Source organism: Nothoprocta perdicaria, unplaced genomic scaffold (assembly GCF_003342845.1).
Source record: "Nothoprocta perdicaria isolate Ctin4 unplaced genomic scaffold, notPer1 scaffold_132, whole genome shotgun sequence".
Lineage (NCBI taxonomy): Eukaryota > Metazoa > Chordata > Aves > Tinamiformes > Tinamidae > Nothoprocta > Nothoprocta perdicaria.
In genome coordinates, this window is record NW_020454450.1 from 1,023,662 (window position 1) to 1,042,663 (window position 19,002).

General features: G+C 36.5%; 1 protein-coding gene across 1 annotated transcript in view; it reads right to left on the reverse strand.

The window, feature by feature from the left end:
• COL5A2 (collagen type V alpha 2 chain) overlaps positions 1 to 19,002 on the reverse strand; it is a 90,855-nt gene that overhangs the window by 39,102 nt on the left and 32,751 nt on the right. Inside the window, exons 2-7 of the mRNA XM_026033740.1 lie at positions 7,614 to 7,838; positions 6,194 to 6,207; positions 5,366 to 5,398; positions 4,655 to 4,687; positions 3,998 to 4,051; positions 381 to 491 (exon numbers count right to left, since the gene is read on the reverse strand). Coding sequence (XP_025889525.1) covers positions 381 to 491; positions 3,998 to 4,051; positions 4,655 to 4,687; positions 5,366 to 5,398; positions 6,194 to 6,207; positions 7,614 to 7,838 — 470 coding nt within the window. The remainder of the gene's footprint in view (positions 1 to 380; positions 492 to 3,997; positions 4,052 to 4,654; positions 4,688 to 5,365; positions 5,399 to 6,193; positions 6,208 to 7,613; positions 7,839 to 19,002) is intronic.

Sequence of the window (19,002 nt, forward strand, 5' to 3'; positions counted from 1 at the left end):
AAACATCTGAAGCTAAACAGAAACAGAGCTGATTTTATCACTGTAAATTAGAACATGGAAGATGTTTCCCTGAGTCAGCAAAGGTGAAAGGTCACTGCAGATCATGTCAGTCCACACAGACAGATGAGTTGGAGCAATAAATTGTCAGTGCCCCTGACTTCTGTCTTTGTGCTTCCTGCCACAKCTTAAGTCAATAGTTTTATTTTTCTTCTTTCAAAGCTAAATCCTCACACCTGGCACTAAGAGCACAAATGTGTGTTCAGCTCTTCTATAATTTAGGTCTTGATTTGCATCAGATGCAAACAGAAGTCACTGCTTGTATGATGTCCGTCTASTCCATCACGCACCTTACTTTCCACTAGACCATGTGGGAAACATACCCTGCTTAGTCCATCTGGTCCTTGATGGGTAGGATGTCCTGGAGGACCAGGATCACCAGGCTGGCCAGGGATACCAGGTTCCCCATCAATTCCTTGAGGACCACGTGGACCCTAGAAACAAAAGAAGAATTGCAAACATTACATGTAGGTTTTTATCAAAAGCATCAAGCCTAGAAACAGTTGTCTGACAGTTTTATGATAAAGCTGTATTTCTACAAAAGAAGACCATCAACTATACAGCATGCCTCAATACCTGTTCCCACTTTAAGATCAAAATCACTGACTAAAATTAGTCACACATCTAACACACAAGGAAATTTTAATAACTTCTCTCAAGGCTCTTTTAGATGCCCAGGCTCCCTATCAGTACATCTTAGAGCATATTATTCCTGAAAAAAAAAAAATTTGGAAATGCACACAACTTAATATCAAATATTTATTTACAAAACAGACAGTTCAGATAAGCATGCAACAAATACATACATAGGAAATTCCAGTAAGGCTCAATGTTTGTAGCATCCTGATATGAATGACTTAGCTCACACTGTTGCTCAGTTGTCAACACAGCTACACTACTGAGAATGCAGACAAGCCCAGGGCCAGTTTTAGCTCTAATCAGCATTTAGGCACAAGCTAGGAGGCCATCCTATTGCTCTCCCTTTAATTATCCAGTTTTGATTTCCAATCTGCATCCCTCAGAATCGAAACTAAACACAGAAATAGCTAACAAAACATCAGTGATACAAAATCAACAGTGGTAAGTCCAATGCAGATAAAAAATACATACGGATGTTAAAGTGCTTGTTATTGTTGCTTCCTACAGGATAAGAGAATGATGGACTAAAGTGAGCAAAAAGTTTACACTATATAATGAGCTCACTTACATCAACATCTTTAAATATAAAACTTCAGAAGCCTTGCTCAGCAAGTCAGCATTACAAGCACAATTATAATCCAATAGACTGCTTTTATTTCTAAGAGAGGACTGTTTCCTGGCAGTCTGTGACACATTTCAGTGGAATTTAGGGACCAAACCAGTAGTTTGTGTGTTAATAAAAGGGCATTCCCTTAGGAAAGGCTACAGAGACACAGTGAGTCTGACCACGGGATTCTTAGAAACTTTTATCAAACAAGTTAATTTTTCAGCTTAAATTCTCAACGAATCTTCATGAACTGAAAGTCGTATGAGGTTGGGGATCAGGGGGAAAGTCTTTTTTCCTTATCAGATGAACATGCATACATATACACACACATACTCTGACACAAAATCTCTGTGTTGAATCRATTGCAGGCAGAATATTGAAACAAATGAGTAGATTCTGTCAAGCAGGAGCTCCTGTCAAAAAACTTTTTATTTACTATTTTTTTGAAAACAGAAGCACACACTGCCAAACCTTAAAGTTCCTGCTGTCCTAAGGGAAACAGAATTTGATTTTTTTGTTTTCAAAATGGAAAGAAAACTAAGCATTAGGGAAAAACACGTTTGCCAATAAACAATTCAGTAAGCTACTTTACAATGGCTACTGACTGTCAGTATATAGAATAAGGCATCCTAACAAAAAAAAAAGAAAAAAAAAACTGTCCCAGACAATTCAGTCATGTTATAAAAACATTCCAAACTAAGAATGCCAAAATTGTGGAACATCAAATAACCAACTATGTGTTAAAATTATATCCAGGATATGTATCTTTTCTCTCCAGATGCTTTAATTATCCCACAGGCACTGAATCCTTTTCAGTAAATTGAACCCGAGTCACAGTCCTAGCCTTAGGCCAAAGGCTCAGATACACTGTGGTGAAGGAAGACATAATATTAAATGCATTTTTTTGTCACCAAAAATCAAACCATTTCAACAACACAGTAAACCTTTTTCCTCAGGACCTGGAAAAAAAAAACGCTGGCATTTGCAGATGGCACCTATCCAGTGTTATATGGCCAATACTTATTGTTTTATTTTTATAAATCCTTGCTTGTATGTATGAAGTTAACAATTTCCTTCACCAGGTCAAGGTCAATGAAATGGTCTTTAAAAGATTCCACAGGAGCCACGAGGGGGCATCCGTTAAACACGCACCCAGAGCGGGGACACCCGTTATCCCAGCCCGTCACTGTGGCTCCACAAAACCCAAGGCAGATTCCGCCCACGGGGGAAATTTTTCCTAACTGGAGGAAATGCAGTTTCTGGGAGAGCATGTTTGGGTACCRCTGTCCTACAGCTCCTGCAGCCGCTATCCAGTGTAACACCATCCCGAGACAAAACACATTAACAAGTATGAGCAAGCTTGATCTTCTGTCTTCCAAAAATCATTTGTGATCACATGAGATTTGGTCATGCTCCAGAAATAACCTCCCAAGATTCATTCTGTAAATTCATGTATGTTATTCCCTAGATATTCATCTCACTAAACAAAGAATTTAATGGCTACATTGTAAGTAAAAAATATGTGTACATTTCTGATGTTACTTTTTGCCCAGCTGTTCTGCTTTTGTAAAATATAGAKATTCCTAGCACAGGTGAGTGCCTACTGCTTCTTAAGTCCTATATATTTCTAGACAGCCCTTTAGAAAGGAATATGAAAGGTACCTATGGAACAGTGAGAAATTATTTACTGTCTCAATGACAACACAGCACATTGATTTCACTTAAGTGTCTCTGTAAACTCACTCTGAATTTCTCTACACACTGCAAGATTTCCCAGCTATTCCATCAATTATTTTATGCATCTGTAGAGTTATTCATTGTACAAATATTTTATGGTTATCTAGACAGCAACAGTGGCTTGGCATCTTCTCACAGAGGCTACACACTCATTCTACTTCTTTATTAGTAAGTGCCATGACCATCTATGGACAACAGTGACTCACTGGGGAAACARGGGAAAGGAATTAATTCAAGGCCTGTAGCCTAAAACTGAAGTTTGTTATTCAGGGAAAATATGTTAAATATTGGATTATACTCTTCACAGCAATAGGAAAATATCCAAATACAAATTAAAATGATGAAACTCTTAAAAACCTGTTAAAAGAGGCTTCTGCGTTTTTACCTAATGGTTTTTATATGATCATGCTGTCTTTCAGTACTCCCTTTCAGCTTTTTCTGTGGTTCTCCACACGCAGATGCTGAAATTCCCCTATGAAGTCTTTATTTCCACCGAGCAATCTTGATTATATTATTCACCAGCATACCAACATATGTGGTCACATATTAACTCCTACTAACTTCCTGAGCTCTGTCTTCTATTCTGAAATGCTCTGAGCCTTAGAGTTAATATTGCTTTTGATGCACAGTAGACACCAGTAAAAGTTAGCAAGTATTTAATAGAGTAACATGATGTTCCAGCTTTGCCCTTCTCATTTTTTAAATCCTGGAGAAAGTTGTACTCTCACACACTACTTTGGGTAACTGCTGAAAAATCATGGATTTGGTGGAAATACTGCTAAGTCTTTCTCTAAATACTGAAGTTTCAAGCTAACCAGAGAACAGTTAGATATAAACAATTTTATGTTTGTTTGCTGATTCCTGGGAAATACAAGTAAAGTACTTAGAACYTGAGAAGCAAGGAGACATTTTGAAGTTAGGCCAGTACTTAATTTCTGAGAATATTTAATAACTTACAGGTCTTCCCTTAGGYCCTCGTTCTCCTCGTGGTCCTTGTGAACCTGGAGGTCCCTAGAAGCAAGATTAGAAATATTAATTACCTTTTTACACTGATGAAGGTTTGAAATAAATGTAATTTTTTGGGGGGGATTCTTTTTGTCACATGATCATAAAGAAAAGGGTTTCAGTCACAGAAGATTTCTTCTCCATTGCCTGAAGGGAGTAGAAGCAGGATGCAAAGATGTGCAAAATGGTTTCATGTTTCAGACCTCAATTTAGCAGAAGTTTTTTAAACGTGGGAGCTCTTCCCATGGACATGCTATAATTTTGAGACATCCTCTCTACTTATCCAGAATTACCCTCTGCTTAGTTGTGCCCAGGGAACATATTGCATCTCTGTTCACTGAGAGGATCCCTGCTACAGAAAGTCTCCTCAGCAACAGTTTTGAACTACAGGGCCTCCAGACACATATGTCCTACAGAACATCCATCCACTCACTCATGGCATGGAGCTAACCTGGCACTACAGCCTGATCCTGTAATCTTGGTATCTCCTCACCTCCAGCAGCTTTGCACAGACATGTCACTCCCTCACATCATACTCCCGAAACAGAAAAGGCAAAAACTTGGAATAAATACTATCATTAGGGAAACAGAAGTTCAGAAACTACTCACAGCTGGTCCTGGCCGTCCTCGTATTCCTGAAACCTAAAGAAGGCAACATATATGAAAATTATTGCACAGCATTAGAGACATATTTCTCATGCCTACCCTGTATGAAGCTAGTTACTGAAAAATAAATTGCAGCAGGGACAATTAGGTTCCTTGGCAAGTTGGAAGGCATTTTGGAAAAAGATTTTTTTGTCTCAGTTTTGGAGTTTTTCTATTAAGTTGTATGAGCAAAATCTTGGCAGGACCATAAGTATTTTGTGTAAAAACRAAATGAACTAAAACTATAGATTCAATAATCCTTTAAAAAAAAAAGTTGAAATGAATAAGTGAATGACAGTGACATAATCTCTGTTACTCTATTTTTCATTTCCATCCTTCCATGATGGAAAGTGGGGAAAAAAAAGGTGGAAAGTGAGAATTTATTTACCCTAATTTTTCCTGATACTTCTACACTGTTCAAATGCTAAATTACTATTACAATTTCACAAAGTTCCAACTACAAAAATAAGGATTATGAGAGTTTTAACAAACATTTTCCTTGAAATTCAACTGAAAGGAACTTCCAATGGCACACAAATGACACAGAACAATTAATTTCACTCCTTTAATAGCCCATACATTTTTATTTTGTTTTGTTAATCACTGAATTTCTGCTATAAAACACTGAAAAATTACACTTTCAGAGAGTGGTGATAAATTTAAAAGTGGACTTACAGGTGGAACTACTCCAGGTTCTCCTTTTTGTCCCTGCAGAAAGATACACAAACTTATCAGATGGCTTATTAACTGACAACATATAATTAACAGGTATGGCTACAGCAATATGATCACTGCCATGTGACAAATGCCAAGGCTTGTCTACTRCTATGCAGTTGAAACTAAACTGATATATCTACCATAGCTAATCCAGACACTAATCCAGACTAAACATACAGACACTGTGTGCTTAAAGGAAAGGATATTGGTTAGGAAGTCTAAAACTAATCTAAGGAAACCTTGACGAGCTGCAGTGACAGCACGGGTCACAATACAGATGTCCTGTCTGTGCAAAGCCTTACGAAATGGAGCAATAGTGTTTAAAGAAGGATTGGATTAGCTACCGCACACTAGTTAAGTCTTACCAAAAAACAAGTTGACAATCCTAAAAGTGTGGATCCTAATGATTCAGTAGGCCCTTTCCTCATTCTGTGGTATCACTAGAGATCAAGTAGATGACTTAAACTGGGATTTCTCTAATCCCAGTTAATCCCACATTTCAGGGATTTTCAATCAAGGTATTCCCTATACTAAGTGTGTCCCAGGATTTATTTCAATTTGGGTTGTAATCTCCTAACCATTGAGGAAGAACAAGAGAAAAGACCACTTGCATTTCATTAATGAACTGATGTATTGTTTTCTGATTTCTACTTGTACATATTAACATAAATTAAATGCTTTCACAAGAGCATATATATATATAACCTCTGTGAAATGCTCCAATGAGATGTGAAAGACTTTAATATTTTTAAGATATTCTTTCAGAAGTTTAAAATGAAATCTTACCTTTCTTCCTCTACCTATTAAAGTGAGCAAAAGAAAAAAAAAAAGGAGAAAATTAATGTTTTTACAGCAAATGATAAGAATTGCATGATGGTGTTATAACCTTCCTGTTATTAACCAGCATCCTAGCTGCACAGAAGATAGTGCAGGAAAAAGTTCACAGGGTTTCCAGTGTTACTCTCTTATCCCCAGTCTTTTCTAGTGTTGCACACAGCAAGACAAAGCACTTTAAGCAAGCATTATATCTTGTGAAAAACTTCTAGTAGTTTTTACCACTAGCCTAATATTTGGCAATGAGGTTGRAAGTTTTGATACTAACTTGAACACAAGAAATGTCTAACAAGCATCTACAACATAACATTAAGGAATCCTGGAATGTGTCTATAATTCTCTTATATCTGTGAGGTGTATTAGTGTTGGCCTAATGCCTCCCAAAGCACAGCAGGATGCATCACCTATTAATGCTTGCCACACCTTGTTTCACTGCTCAGTTACACAAGTTCCTACTGTGGTCTCTTTATCACTTCTTCATTCTATATTAAGTGAACAACAACTATATTCCTTGTAAAAAATTGCTTTAATTATTATATATTGAATATAGTTCAAATAATGCAATACACAGTACTAATGAGTGTGAATTGCAAGTTCAGAGATTTTTCTCTTATGAAAATTTAGGGGTGATTACCTGATCCAARTATCTCTATGAATAAAAAATGACTGCAAAAGAGATAATATTTAAGGTATAGAAAGTATACAGACAGAGTTTAGAATATTTCCTACAGTTTACTTTCTCAGAAGTGGCTTGCATTCATCTAGGATAAATGTTAAATTGGCTTCAAAAACTGAGGACCTGTGCTTCCACTTTGTGGAAACATTTTACACTGAAATAATGTTTATATGCATTCATCTATAAAGTATGAAGGGGCCAGGAATTGAGCATTTTGCCAAACAATGCACTCATTTTCTTATAGATCTTTAATGCATTCATTTTTCAGTTCCAGATAAACCAGAAAAGGTATGCAGAATTCAACCTCGTTGAAAATCAAGATGGAATTCAGATCAATCTTTCAGTTATAAAGACTTTGGATTTCTATCAGATTCCTAGTCAGAAGAGAACGTTCTCCAGAGATAGCTCAGGTGCAAGCTGAGAAGAAAAATAACTGCCAAATGTTGATTCTGTGCAGATTTAAACCTTTACTATGGAAATACTATTAAAGTATCCCAAGGTTCCTACTTCTCTGGGTTGATTTTAGAGAACTTTAAACCTAGCATTAAGCTTGCTGCATATTTAAACTGGTAACAGATGCAGATTTAAACACTTGCTCCTCGGTCCATTTTGAACCACAAGAGCAGAGCAAATACCATTCAGAGGGCCAGCCTGACTAGCTCTCCTTTCAAAAAGGCAAACCAAAAATGATCTTACCAATAGTTGTATCAAAGTCACGTGTTGTGTGAGGACACACAGGACAGCACTCTCCTGGGGGCACCTGTGGGTTCTCGCATTCCAGCATATCTTGACACTGGATTTCATCACACAGGATAGCTCCGTTGTCGCAGACACAAATCTGGCATGGCGAGGGCTTCCAAATATCTCTGTTCAGGTACATCTGGCCATTCTGTGTGCAGGCTATTTCCTCCCCATCTTCTCCTAGGAAAGGACAGAGAATATAGAATGGATTTTGCACCTGTGAAACCAGAGGAGGAGTAGGTCTGTACAAGCAAAGAGCATGTTTAGAATTCAAAAACTGCATCATAAGATGAAAAGAAGAAACACCATCATTGTTGAGGTCATTGTCAAGGTCTTTAAATTATCATTCATCTTATACTTCTTTCCTATCTTGCTTCCTGTCTTATTTCTGGATTGGGAAAAACAAAAAAGGCATCTTAGAGTTCACAAAACCACCACAATATATTTTCTCGAAAGAATGTTGTCTTATGAGGCTTTGACTGTCATTCTGCTCAGTGGGTGCTTAATTTGATTGGAGGAACTCCTGCCATGTGCCAGCTCTTTGCAATTCTCGTGCACAGTATTAGAGAAATCTAAGAGCCTGTGATACTTTGGTAAGACACTGCATACTTCAGGTACTTGCTGCTGCAGGTACTTTACAGAGTCTGAATCATGGTAGCACTGCACAGACACTCATGGCACATAAGAATTATTTCTTATATTTTTCAGCTATATAGAAAATACTGTTCTGCATGACAAGTTCTGCAGGAATGGCTTTTACTGACTATTCACAAATGTCTTACCTATGTGCATGTTCTCACATTTCTAGAGCAGTCATCACGTTTTATTAAAGTTACACTGCTTTAAGCGCCTTCTCTAGGTTGAATTTCTTTTTCTCTCTCTTCTTTTTACTGTTCTGATKGAACGTAAAATTCCTCATTTTTCTTGAAGGCAGGGGACACAACAGTCCCTGTACATACTGTTATACCCATAACTAAGTCTATGACTCTGCTTTCTTCCTGCTGTGCAGTCAAATACCCCAAGTTTTACACCTCTGTTTTTTTTTTAAACCATGAGGAGGTGAGAATCTGTTAACATCTCCAGCTAAAAATATCATATGTCTGATAAACAATTAAAAAACCAAGTAAAGTGAAAACTTTTATTTGGGTGTCCAACTTTTTAAAGGACATTTTACTTTGGACCAAAGAATATTTTATCCTTTGTACAAAGAAAACCACCTAACCAACCTAACCATCCCTAACCAATAGGTCACAAACCTGCAACCAAAAAACCCAATGCAAAAATCACGTTCCACCCCAAGCCAAGTCATAYCAGAGTGCTTTCAAGCAGAGCCCCCTCCATCCCAAATGATTGTCCTAATACCTGGGATACAGTGGGCTCCATCTAACCACAAAAAAACCTTATCAAAGTATCTTGGAAGCTGGTATGATCCAGCTAAAGCTCTTATCTGGTAATTTCCAACCAACTCTTCCCTAACTAAGACTGGGAATAGGACAATCATACACACATATATGGGTCATACTCAAGTGGCCACAGATTGTGACCATTATTTTAGAAAACTTACCAGGGTAAAAATTAACATCCCTTAAGCACAATGACAGTTTCACTGTTCTCTACATTTCAGCCATAATTTAAACCAGATGTAAACAGAAAATCATGAAGCAATAAATATGAACAGATCTGGGACCTCAGCTTCATCACTTAAGTCCAGTTATTCAATCAATCTCAGAGCTAGAAGGAAGGGACCAGATGTGGCATTAACCGTTGCCTGCCATGAGGAGTTTCTAAAGCTTTCAGACAAAAACTGGAAACCAAACGTATGCCAGGTCAAGCCCTCTTTTCAACTGGTACATCACACAAGATGACAAAGTGACTTGAAGGGGCACAACAGAAGCTCAGGARGAAATGTTTTCAGAGTGAAGTAAAGACATCAACCAAGTTTGGTGTACTGTCCATTTATGACACTGTGAGTATCATTTTCCAAGCTGCAAAATGTGTTCTGGAAAGCGTACTTCTCACTTCTCTCTTGTGTGCATGACATAATGCACTGTCTGACATATTTAGCCTTTTTTCCCCCAGATGTCTGGCATATGGTCTATGTCTTCCTTCATGCATCACCAGTAGAACTCATTGTGCTGCTCAGAAGAGCAGCAGTTTGCATAAATGAAATTTTTAAGTTACTGAGTCCAAAGTCAGCATTCTCTCATAACTTCAAATAAACCACATAGCAACTGCTTTGGCAAATGAGAGTTGAGCCAGATGGTGACTAGCTTCTGCCCGAGTTCCTCTCAGCGACTCACTGAGAAAGGGAGCGAGGGAGGGAGACAGAAGGAGAGAAAAAAAGCACATACTAACTTCTGGAAATATATTCAAGTCTGTTTTCCTGTCAGGTTACAGGTATACTGTACAAAGAAGTTGCAACACTTCCAGAAAGCACATTTTTAATCCTACTATCCTTTGATCATGTTCCAGATTCTAGTCTTCCTTTATTCTGTGGCTGCAATATGCTGACAGAGGAACCTGGAAAAAGCAGCTATTTCAGTTCCAACTCAACCCACAAGCACTTTGTGACATTTTACTGTCAGGCCTAAAGTGTAGTCATGTTGCGGGTTGTACCCAGAGTGGAAAAAGCAGCAAAGGAAACTGTTCTACGCTGTTTCTTCCCTTGTTTGGGAATCAACAAGGTTAATTGTAGAGAGCATCATGCATTCTTTGTCTCGCAAGTCTCGCTTTCGCCTTCAGGAGTTGTAACAYGAGACGTTAAATGACTTCAGAAGCAGTTTTGAATTTTTTTTTTTATATGGCAAAATTATGTACTAGTCAGTTAAGCAATTCCTTTCTTTACAACAAAGAAGTGCAACTATAATTGCTATTAGACTTGACCAGAGAATCTACAGAGTCATGAATCTACCTAGGTCAATGTAAGTTARGATCAAAACATTGACCAAATATAACAGATGAGGTACAAAAAAAATATCATGTGACATGTTTAAGGACTTATCCATATATTTGTAAGTAGGATTTTTGTGAAAAAGAGAAATTCAGTRCAAAGCATTGTCCACACAATGTGGGTTTTATTTATTCATTCATTTATCTTTGCTAGATACCGGCATGTTAGAAAATCATGTTTGTGTTAAAGATATATCTGACCAGAGGTCAAGCAGTCAGCTATAGCTTATATAATAAAGCAGCATATTCAGAGCCTATGCTCCAATATTTTGGAAGCAAATTCATATCATGCACTGACATGCCTAGGTCCAATTTTGGAATTTTCTTAAACTGTATTAAGAATAAAATAAATAAAGAAATAAAGAAAATCCCAGCCACTAGATGGCTGTCAAAGCCCTTCACTTGTCATGAGCAACAGTCATAGTAAAGAAGTCTATGCATGGTAAAGGAGCTGCTTTTCCTTTCAAGCAAATGTCTGTCATTGTTCACTTCCCCTCCCTCAACAACTCAGTGATAGGACAAATATTTCAAAAAGACAGCATAGGAAACCATTTCAACACGGCACCTGGAAGCAGCACCTGGAAACTCGCGGCTGCTTCCTCACTTCCATCATATGCATATGGTAGGTTAGAACATCCTCAACATGAGACTGCTTTTCTAATGGCTAAGGAAATGGAAATAAATGAAGATGAGCAAGGGTAAAATAGGAGAAAAATTGGCCTTGTTTGCTGCTTGAAGCTCCTTTACACTACTACAATCTCATTGATTTCATTAAAATATAGTTCACACCTTGCACGAAAAAAAAGGCACAGAAACAGAGAAGTAAAGGAAAGAAAGAGAAGACCTTAAAAAGAGCAGGTCGAAGGAAAAAAAAAAAAAAAAAGGAGGAGAAAGTGTATTGAGCAAAAATAATTTAAATGAAAATGGCAAAAGGAAGAACAAAAAAGATCACTTCACACACATGGCCAGGGAGACTTGCTGGCATTGTTTGATTATTCGATTCTGGATTCCTTCCAGATCAAAAGCCCAAACTGTACTGTCCTCTTACTGTCTCCTGCAAGGCTTATACTTTATGACCTAAATTGCAAGTGGTCARTGCCCGTTAGTGTAGGAGAAAAGACAGTGGGAACATGATAGAGAGGATGGCTTCTCTGAACGCCACTCCTTGGTCAGAGGAAAGGGCCAGACTTGTTCAGGCCTATCTTGGTTTTCTGCAGATGTTAACAACCTCAACTCATGGACAAAATGGTAAGGGAAAGAGAGTTTGACAGCAAAGAACCCATTTCCTTCCATTTATAGTTTCCCTAAAATCAGCCTAAAGGCTGACTAAATCCTCCGACAGCAACAAACACAGTCTAACAAAGCTAGAAAAGATGGTGACTGGTGCTTGAAGCACAGTCCACCAGTTTTATGCTTTCTTCTGCCAAAAGGGATTTCTTGATAGCATTCCTGATAGGCTTTTAAACACAAAAGTTTACTTAACATAGAGACTGAAACAGAAATTTCAATTTTTTTTTAGTTACCCTTCAAGAAACTCCATAATGTGAAAGATTCAAGTTGTGAACTGCAAAAATTGAATCCTGCTGACTCACAAAGCATAGGTGCAGAAGGAAATCAAAGTGAAAGCTGATACGTGCTTACAACCATTTTGCAGATGTACGGTAGGTGCATCTGTACAGACTGCCAAGAGACCTACAAAAGGAGCTTGGCGTTAATAATATTTGATTATCAGCCTGTCATAASATTAGTGTAGGGCAAGATCCACTTCTCATTAAAATCAAGAAAAAAAAACCTCTTATTTACTCCAATAAGAATTAGATTATTGCTGAGTTTTTGCTTACCTAAGTGTTTCTGGGTACTAAAAGAAGTATTAGGCAAATCACTGTACAATATAAGCTCTCAAATAAATACAGATTATTTTGAATATCAGACTCTTTTGGGGAGTGTTGATAAATATAAGCATATCTTGTATCTGATGAGCACAAACAATTTATATTAATGCATACAGTTTGCAAAAGAAGTTTACGTACAACAAGGTGGTACATGAGGAAGGGTGAATCTGGAGTCTGTTACTAATAAAAGTTTGATTGATTCAGAATTCAAATTATATATTATATGATTTATATAATATGCAATACATAATATTTATATATTTATATATGAATATATAAAAATTTAAAATTTAAAAAATAAAAAAAWTAAAAATTTTTATAAAAAATATATAATATACTATAATATATATTTCATTGTCAAATCAAATTTGAACTCAGACATTTTCATTCTGGATACATCCTATATCAGTGAAGTTCAGGTATCACTTGCATTACAACTATGCACCTAAATCCAAAGAGCAACATTGTCTTAGAAAGACTCATGCATTTTTATTCATTCACAATCTAATGCATTTTTATTCATTAAGTGTTCATTAAAAGATTACTTTTCAGTGATGTCTCCAAATGACAACAATACGGAAGCAAAAAGCAACAACAAAATACCTGGCACAAAAGAAAAAGTAACTTTCCAGGTAATCAGCTCTTGAAATGCAATCTCYGAACTACTTTTGTCTCTTCAAGAAAATAGCACCAAAACAAATAATTCTGCTCAGCAATGTAAATTTTTCTGGATTTGGCCAAATAGGGATAGTGAAAAGGAAGAACTATACCTAGGTTGCCATTAGACTCCTCAGAATAAAATTTTATTTCACATTTTAAGTAGATAGCTGAATCTTGACTCTTTCCTCAACTGGAAAAAAGGTTACCACAAAACACATGTGCTGTCAGACAATATTTCTCCTAATTCACACAACAATTTATCTATGTTTCAGTCACTGGACAATAGTCATTACTTACTTGCTTTTTTAAAGATAAAAATTTCCTACACATGAAAATCAAGTATAATGTTGCCATTAGATCATCATATGATATGTGATGAGATGWATGAAGGCAGAATATACTGGGATCTCTTCCAACAGGACAGATTTTTCTTGTTGGTCCTATAGTATCATTCAGTGTTTATTATATTGACTAAGAGTATGTGATGATATAATATAGCAAAGCTCATGAACTTTGCTTTGGTTAACAGAGCAGAATGGCTGGCAAGTTGCTTATTAGAACAGGGTGAAGGCAGCAATCGAGGCTGATCTGCCAGCAGTGCTCACACAATTAGAGTGACAGCAATCAAGCCTCAAGCATACAGTGAAAAGGAAATTATTTCTAAAAGTCTAAGGCTAAATACAGATTGTAATAGAGAGGCAYGTGGGGTATTTCTTCAAAAACACTGTAGCAGATTTTAGCAGTCAGAGTAAATCAGTTCAAAAGCTCACATTTCTGCTTAAGTCCCCACTGTCAGAAATCCAATACCTTGACTTTGTTACTCACGGTAGCAAGTCAATTTAGTTATATCCATCCATACCTCAGTTTTCTCCCTCACTGCAGGGCAACACCTAAAAGTGTGTTTATCATAGGGAATTATTACATTTTGTTATTTCAGAATAGGTTGGAAGCAACAAGAGATCATCTGATTTTCTAAGCAAAGTGCTCAGCCACATTCCTGAATCTGGTATAATTTCTTTTGTGAATCTACTCTCATTTGTACAGACAGGCTGGTACGAGAGAAAGAGCATCAAAAAGATTGCTTTTGATGGGTAGCTTACAAAGAGAGAGCTGAGGACATGCTGAAATAGTTTTATTCATTGGGCCATTTTATCATTATTGGGCCATTATCCATTGGAATTTGGGTCAGGGTGGAGTATTCACAAGTTGTGAAATATAGGAATTGTCTTTAACATTAATACGGAATTAAAAACTGCAATCAAAACTTTTCTTAAGATCTATGAGGCTGAATCTTTTAGCTTCATTCTGTAAGCAAGCACTTCCTCAACACAGGGAATTCTGCCTGAGCTGATGTTGCTATCATACTAGGACATAAGGAACTCTGCCCAATATATTTTAACCTAAGTCTAAAATAGCAACTATTTACAATGAAAATATTCTTCCCGTGTCTACTTTGGCATAACATTCTGGAATCTGTGAATGTTTGGTTTTTGGTCTTTCCAAAGTCCAGTCGTAGACTGCTATGCATCGCTAAAAAATAATGGATTTGGGCTGTGTAGGAAATTCTCTCAGCTACTTCCTGTGCCAGTATCAGTCAAGCAGTTTCCACTCAAAGTCCATTTGGCTTCCTGTAGTAAATCTATCAGCAATTCACAAGTAGTCATCTTCTTTGTCYAGTCGTCCAGAAATGGACTCCTCAAGTAACATGCTGTGAAATTGCTCTGTGCTACTCAGGGTCTGAAACATTCAGTTTTTATAACATCAAGGGAGTTAYATGACCCTTGAGGAACATCATTACTAACAAGTCTCTAAATGAGCTTTGAGCTCTGATCACTCAGTAGGTCAGTAGTGAGCTTTGATCACTACTCTTTGAGCTCAAGTCTTGCCTGTTTTCACTCTTGTGATAGTCTTGTTGATCTACCCAGTCTATGCTATCTACTTTGGCCATGGATGTTATGGTAGGCTGCATCAAAACACTTGCTAAACTCGAAGTAAACAATATACATTGCTCTCTCTTCAYTAAGCAAGCCAGTTTTCTCATGTAAAAACCAATCAGTTCCAACTAACTCAATAGCAAAAGGAAGTTATACAAYAGCTATATCCTAACTGCAGTCAGATCTTTCCTCTGTATGCTTTTTATCTTTCTGCAAGTTTGAAGTATTGACATCAAATGTCAATAGGGATCTCCAGAATCCTTTGTTCCCTACAAAAGCACAATATCTAGATGGTCAATTTGACAATAAAGGTAAGATTTTAATCATTAAGTTGCATCAAAACACAGAATTTACAAAGAGGGWGAAGAAAGTACAGAAAAGATGTTTGCAGAATTTTCATCTGATTGGCTAGCTTACAATTGCAGCTGCCTGTGACTCCTAATGGCTGTATTCATTGAACTCTTTTGTTAATAAAATTTACTCTAGACTTRTTGTGGCTGTTAACTTTTTTCCAATAATTATATGCTTAGTTAATTATTCACTAGCCATCATGCAACAGAAGTATATACTTCAATGGATATGAATATAGAAAGTTAACTATGACAGCACAGAAATTATATGTTAAATTAGTAACGTTACAGTAATCTGTATTTGCAGTATAAGTACTTTTATATAAGTATATTTGCAGTTTAYGTATTTGCAGATAAAGCACTAAAATGCACATAGTGCATAATAATATCAAATGAAATAAATTAGGGCCTGCTCTTCTCTACAACAGGTCATTCATTTCAGGATCTTAGATGGCTGAACTACTCAAAATGAATGCAACTTTTACTKCTAGCTGAGACTATCAGGGATATAATTTAGATTTATAAAGTGATTGAACCCATGGCTCTACCATCAGAAGAGTGTTATGGATTCAGACTAACCAATCAACTTATGTATAAAGAAAGACTATTTATATGCTATAACTATAGTACATTTTCTGATAGAGTAACAAAACTATCTTTCCAGAACCTCAGCTATAATAAATTTGATGTTTCAGTGATTTCAAAGTCTCTAAGCCAATTTATCAAACTAGTCAAAGATCCACTGCTATAGCTTTATCTCTTTAAGAAATACTCTTCAATGTCTGACTGATAAAAAATATCTACCTTTTGCTTTAAAAGAACTGCTCTGTCCTTCTTATTTAATAGGATTTTGCTAATTTGAAGTCCGAGAGTATCAGTACAAAGATCTTCTCTGTTTACATCTAAAAGAAACACTTCTGCCCAAGTTCTTTACAGCTGCACACATCAAAGTACAACAGAAATCTATCATTAGATGCTGCCTTTTGCAGAAAACTTTTTGCAAAAGTGCAAATCATGGTTTGCAAAGTGAACACATGTAATCCCCTAAATGCATCCTCTGCTGATCTTTTTAAACTAAAAATGAAGATTTGTAATTAGTATGAAAATTCAATTCCATAAGTAAAATCCTTGCATACCATGAAGCTCAGCATTTCCAACTGAAGAGAAAACCACCCAGTGTTTGGGTGGAGTAAGGTAGTCTTTCTGGAAAGTGATACTCATAATATGTACTTGTTACAGCAAAGCCATTCATTTGCTGAAACTCTGGGCTTCTGAGAAGTTAAAAAAGATGGGTAAAGAAAGGAGATCTGAAAAAATTCAAGCAAAAAAAAGCCTCTGTTTCTTTTTACCATTACCTTTACCACTTCAGACAGCTCAGTCAGCAACTTCTGGTTTCAAGATGACCTGGAACAGGGTTTGGCAGCCCTCATGATATCCTAGCTGTTTTCTGCACAGCATCAAGGATGAAGGTTATAAAGGAGCAACGTGTTTTGTAAAGTAATCTACAGTAAATTGCACACACATGCATGTGCATACATGTCCTTTAGATGAGTCTCCTGCCTTTGAATAAAGTAACATATTYCTAATTTCATTTTTAACTTGCCTCTCGTATTGTCCCTATCTTCGGTTCACGTAAAYTAAAAAAGTGTGATGAATATTAAATAAATAAATAATAAAAAAGGATATTGACAGGGTGGATAAAATTTCTCCTCTGCTGACTTTTTATTATTCATTTAGATGCATAATGCAGATAAAGGTTCTTAAAAAAGAAAGAAAAAAACATACCAACCATTACTTTGCTCTTCTGCAGGATTATGGTTTCTGGGACAGAGGAAATGAAAGGCTTTTCTGCAGGCTATCCTGCTTTTATTCTTTGGAAATGCTTCCATACTTTAGGAATGAGGCATTATGAACTTTCATCAGGCAAATAGTCCATACTAAAAAGATGTTGAATGAATTAAAATTCAAGTAGGGATACATATTTTAAAACAAAACAGCTGTCATCACCTCCAGCTACTGTCTGCTTTGAACTTCTGTTTCCTTTAGTTCTTCCTTTAAAACTGCTTTATCTTTTTTCCTATCTTTTGAATTTTATCCTAGCACAATTTCAGTGATTTGAGTCTTTAAAAGCCCAAGAAAGCAGCAAAGTCACAAGCCAGGCCCTACAAATACTGACACCTTTTTACAGGAATTAACTCTCACAGTGGAACTAAGATGCARCCGGGTGCCTGCAATATGTAAAACATACAAATACTGTTTATTTTTCCTTTTGTAAAAAAATGAAAAATCTATGTGTGAGTGAGAGAAGTATTCAAGCTGAAACAATATAACTTGGACCTTTGGCTGCAAGTCTATGTTTCATATACATTCAATATAACTTCTAAAGAACAGGTCAAAGTATGTGGCTACAGCATAATTAGAGTATGATTATACCCCATTGTTGCTTTCCATACCTAGTCTTTCATTTCACTCAGAAATCTTCAAGAACTATACAGGGAAATCTGGCTTGCAACCAGCCCTGGTTTGTTCTTTGAAGTGCAAGTCATCAGCTGGAATCCAGGAACCCTGCATATTACCTTTAACAGCAAAACAGTGAAAAGATGTGTTCTGATTTAGCTACTTCAAAAATCAAACAATAGCAGTAAATACCTGTCTGAAAAAAAAAAAAAAAAAAAAAGTAATGATTTTTGTTTTTTAATTGTATTATCTTCAGTGCTATTAAATGAAAGCGCACTAAAATCCATCAGGGCATCCATTAATGTTAGTGAGCAATGCAAAGCATTATCACGTTACATTAAGAGGCACGGAAACTTCATGATGAATCTGATTACTTCAGCTCTGTATAGATAACTTTCAGCACAGGTTTATATATCTCTTGAATCTAATACAATAGAATGTAAGAAGTCTCTGTTAGTGGTACATCAAATATGCCACTAACTACATCTGTGACACAGTATTTAAGATTTCAGTCTAAGCAAACATAAAAGTCTAATTATTTTTTCCAAGCTTACAGTTTAGGATGTTCCATAACCTTAGGGCTCTCCTCTGCTTGAAAACTTCTGGGAATATAAACATGACACAAGTCAGTTCACTAGCTCTCTTTGCTAGCTTCAGATAAYTCCCAAGAGAATCTCAAAGCATGTCTTGCTTGGCTTACATGAACTCCACCTTATCAAAAGCTCACCTGACTTTCCAAGATATTACATTTCTCAAAGAACATCTCTACTTCCAATGTTTTTTAAATTTTTATGTAATTTTACTTTCTGAACCTCAAAACCCTTCCAGTTCAATTTCCTCTTTCAAATCCAAAATTTTTAGTTGCAACTTCTTTGTCTTTCTCTAAGAAAAGCAGTTTCCACACTTCAGCAGACTGCATATCTTCCAGGCCATCAAGAGATTCCTTAATTTTACTATTTCCTATTGAGAACTTCTCAATAAGATTTTGCAATGATCAGTAACTCACTAGGCAAGAAACAACTGAAAATGCCTCAACCGATTCCTAGCTTAGATAAAAGCATTAAYACACACCAATTTAGGATAACCATTTGACTTTTTTAAC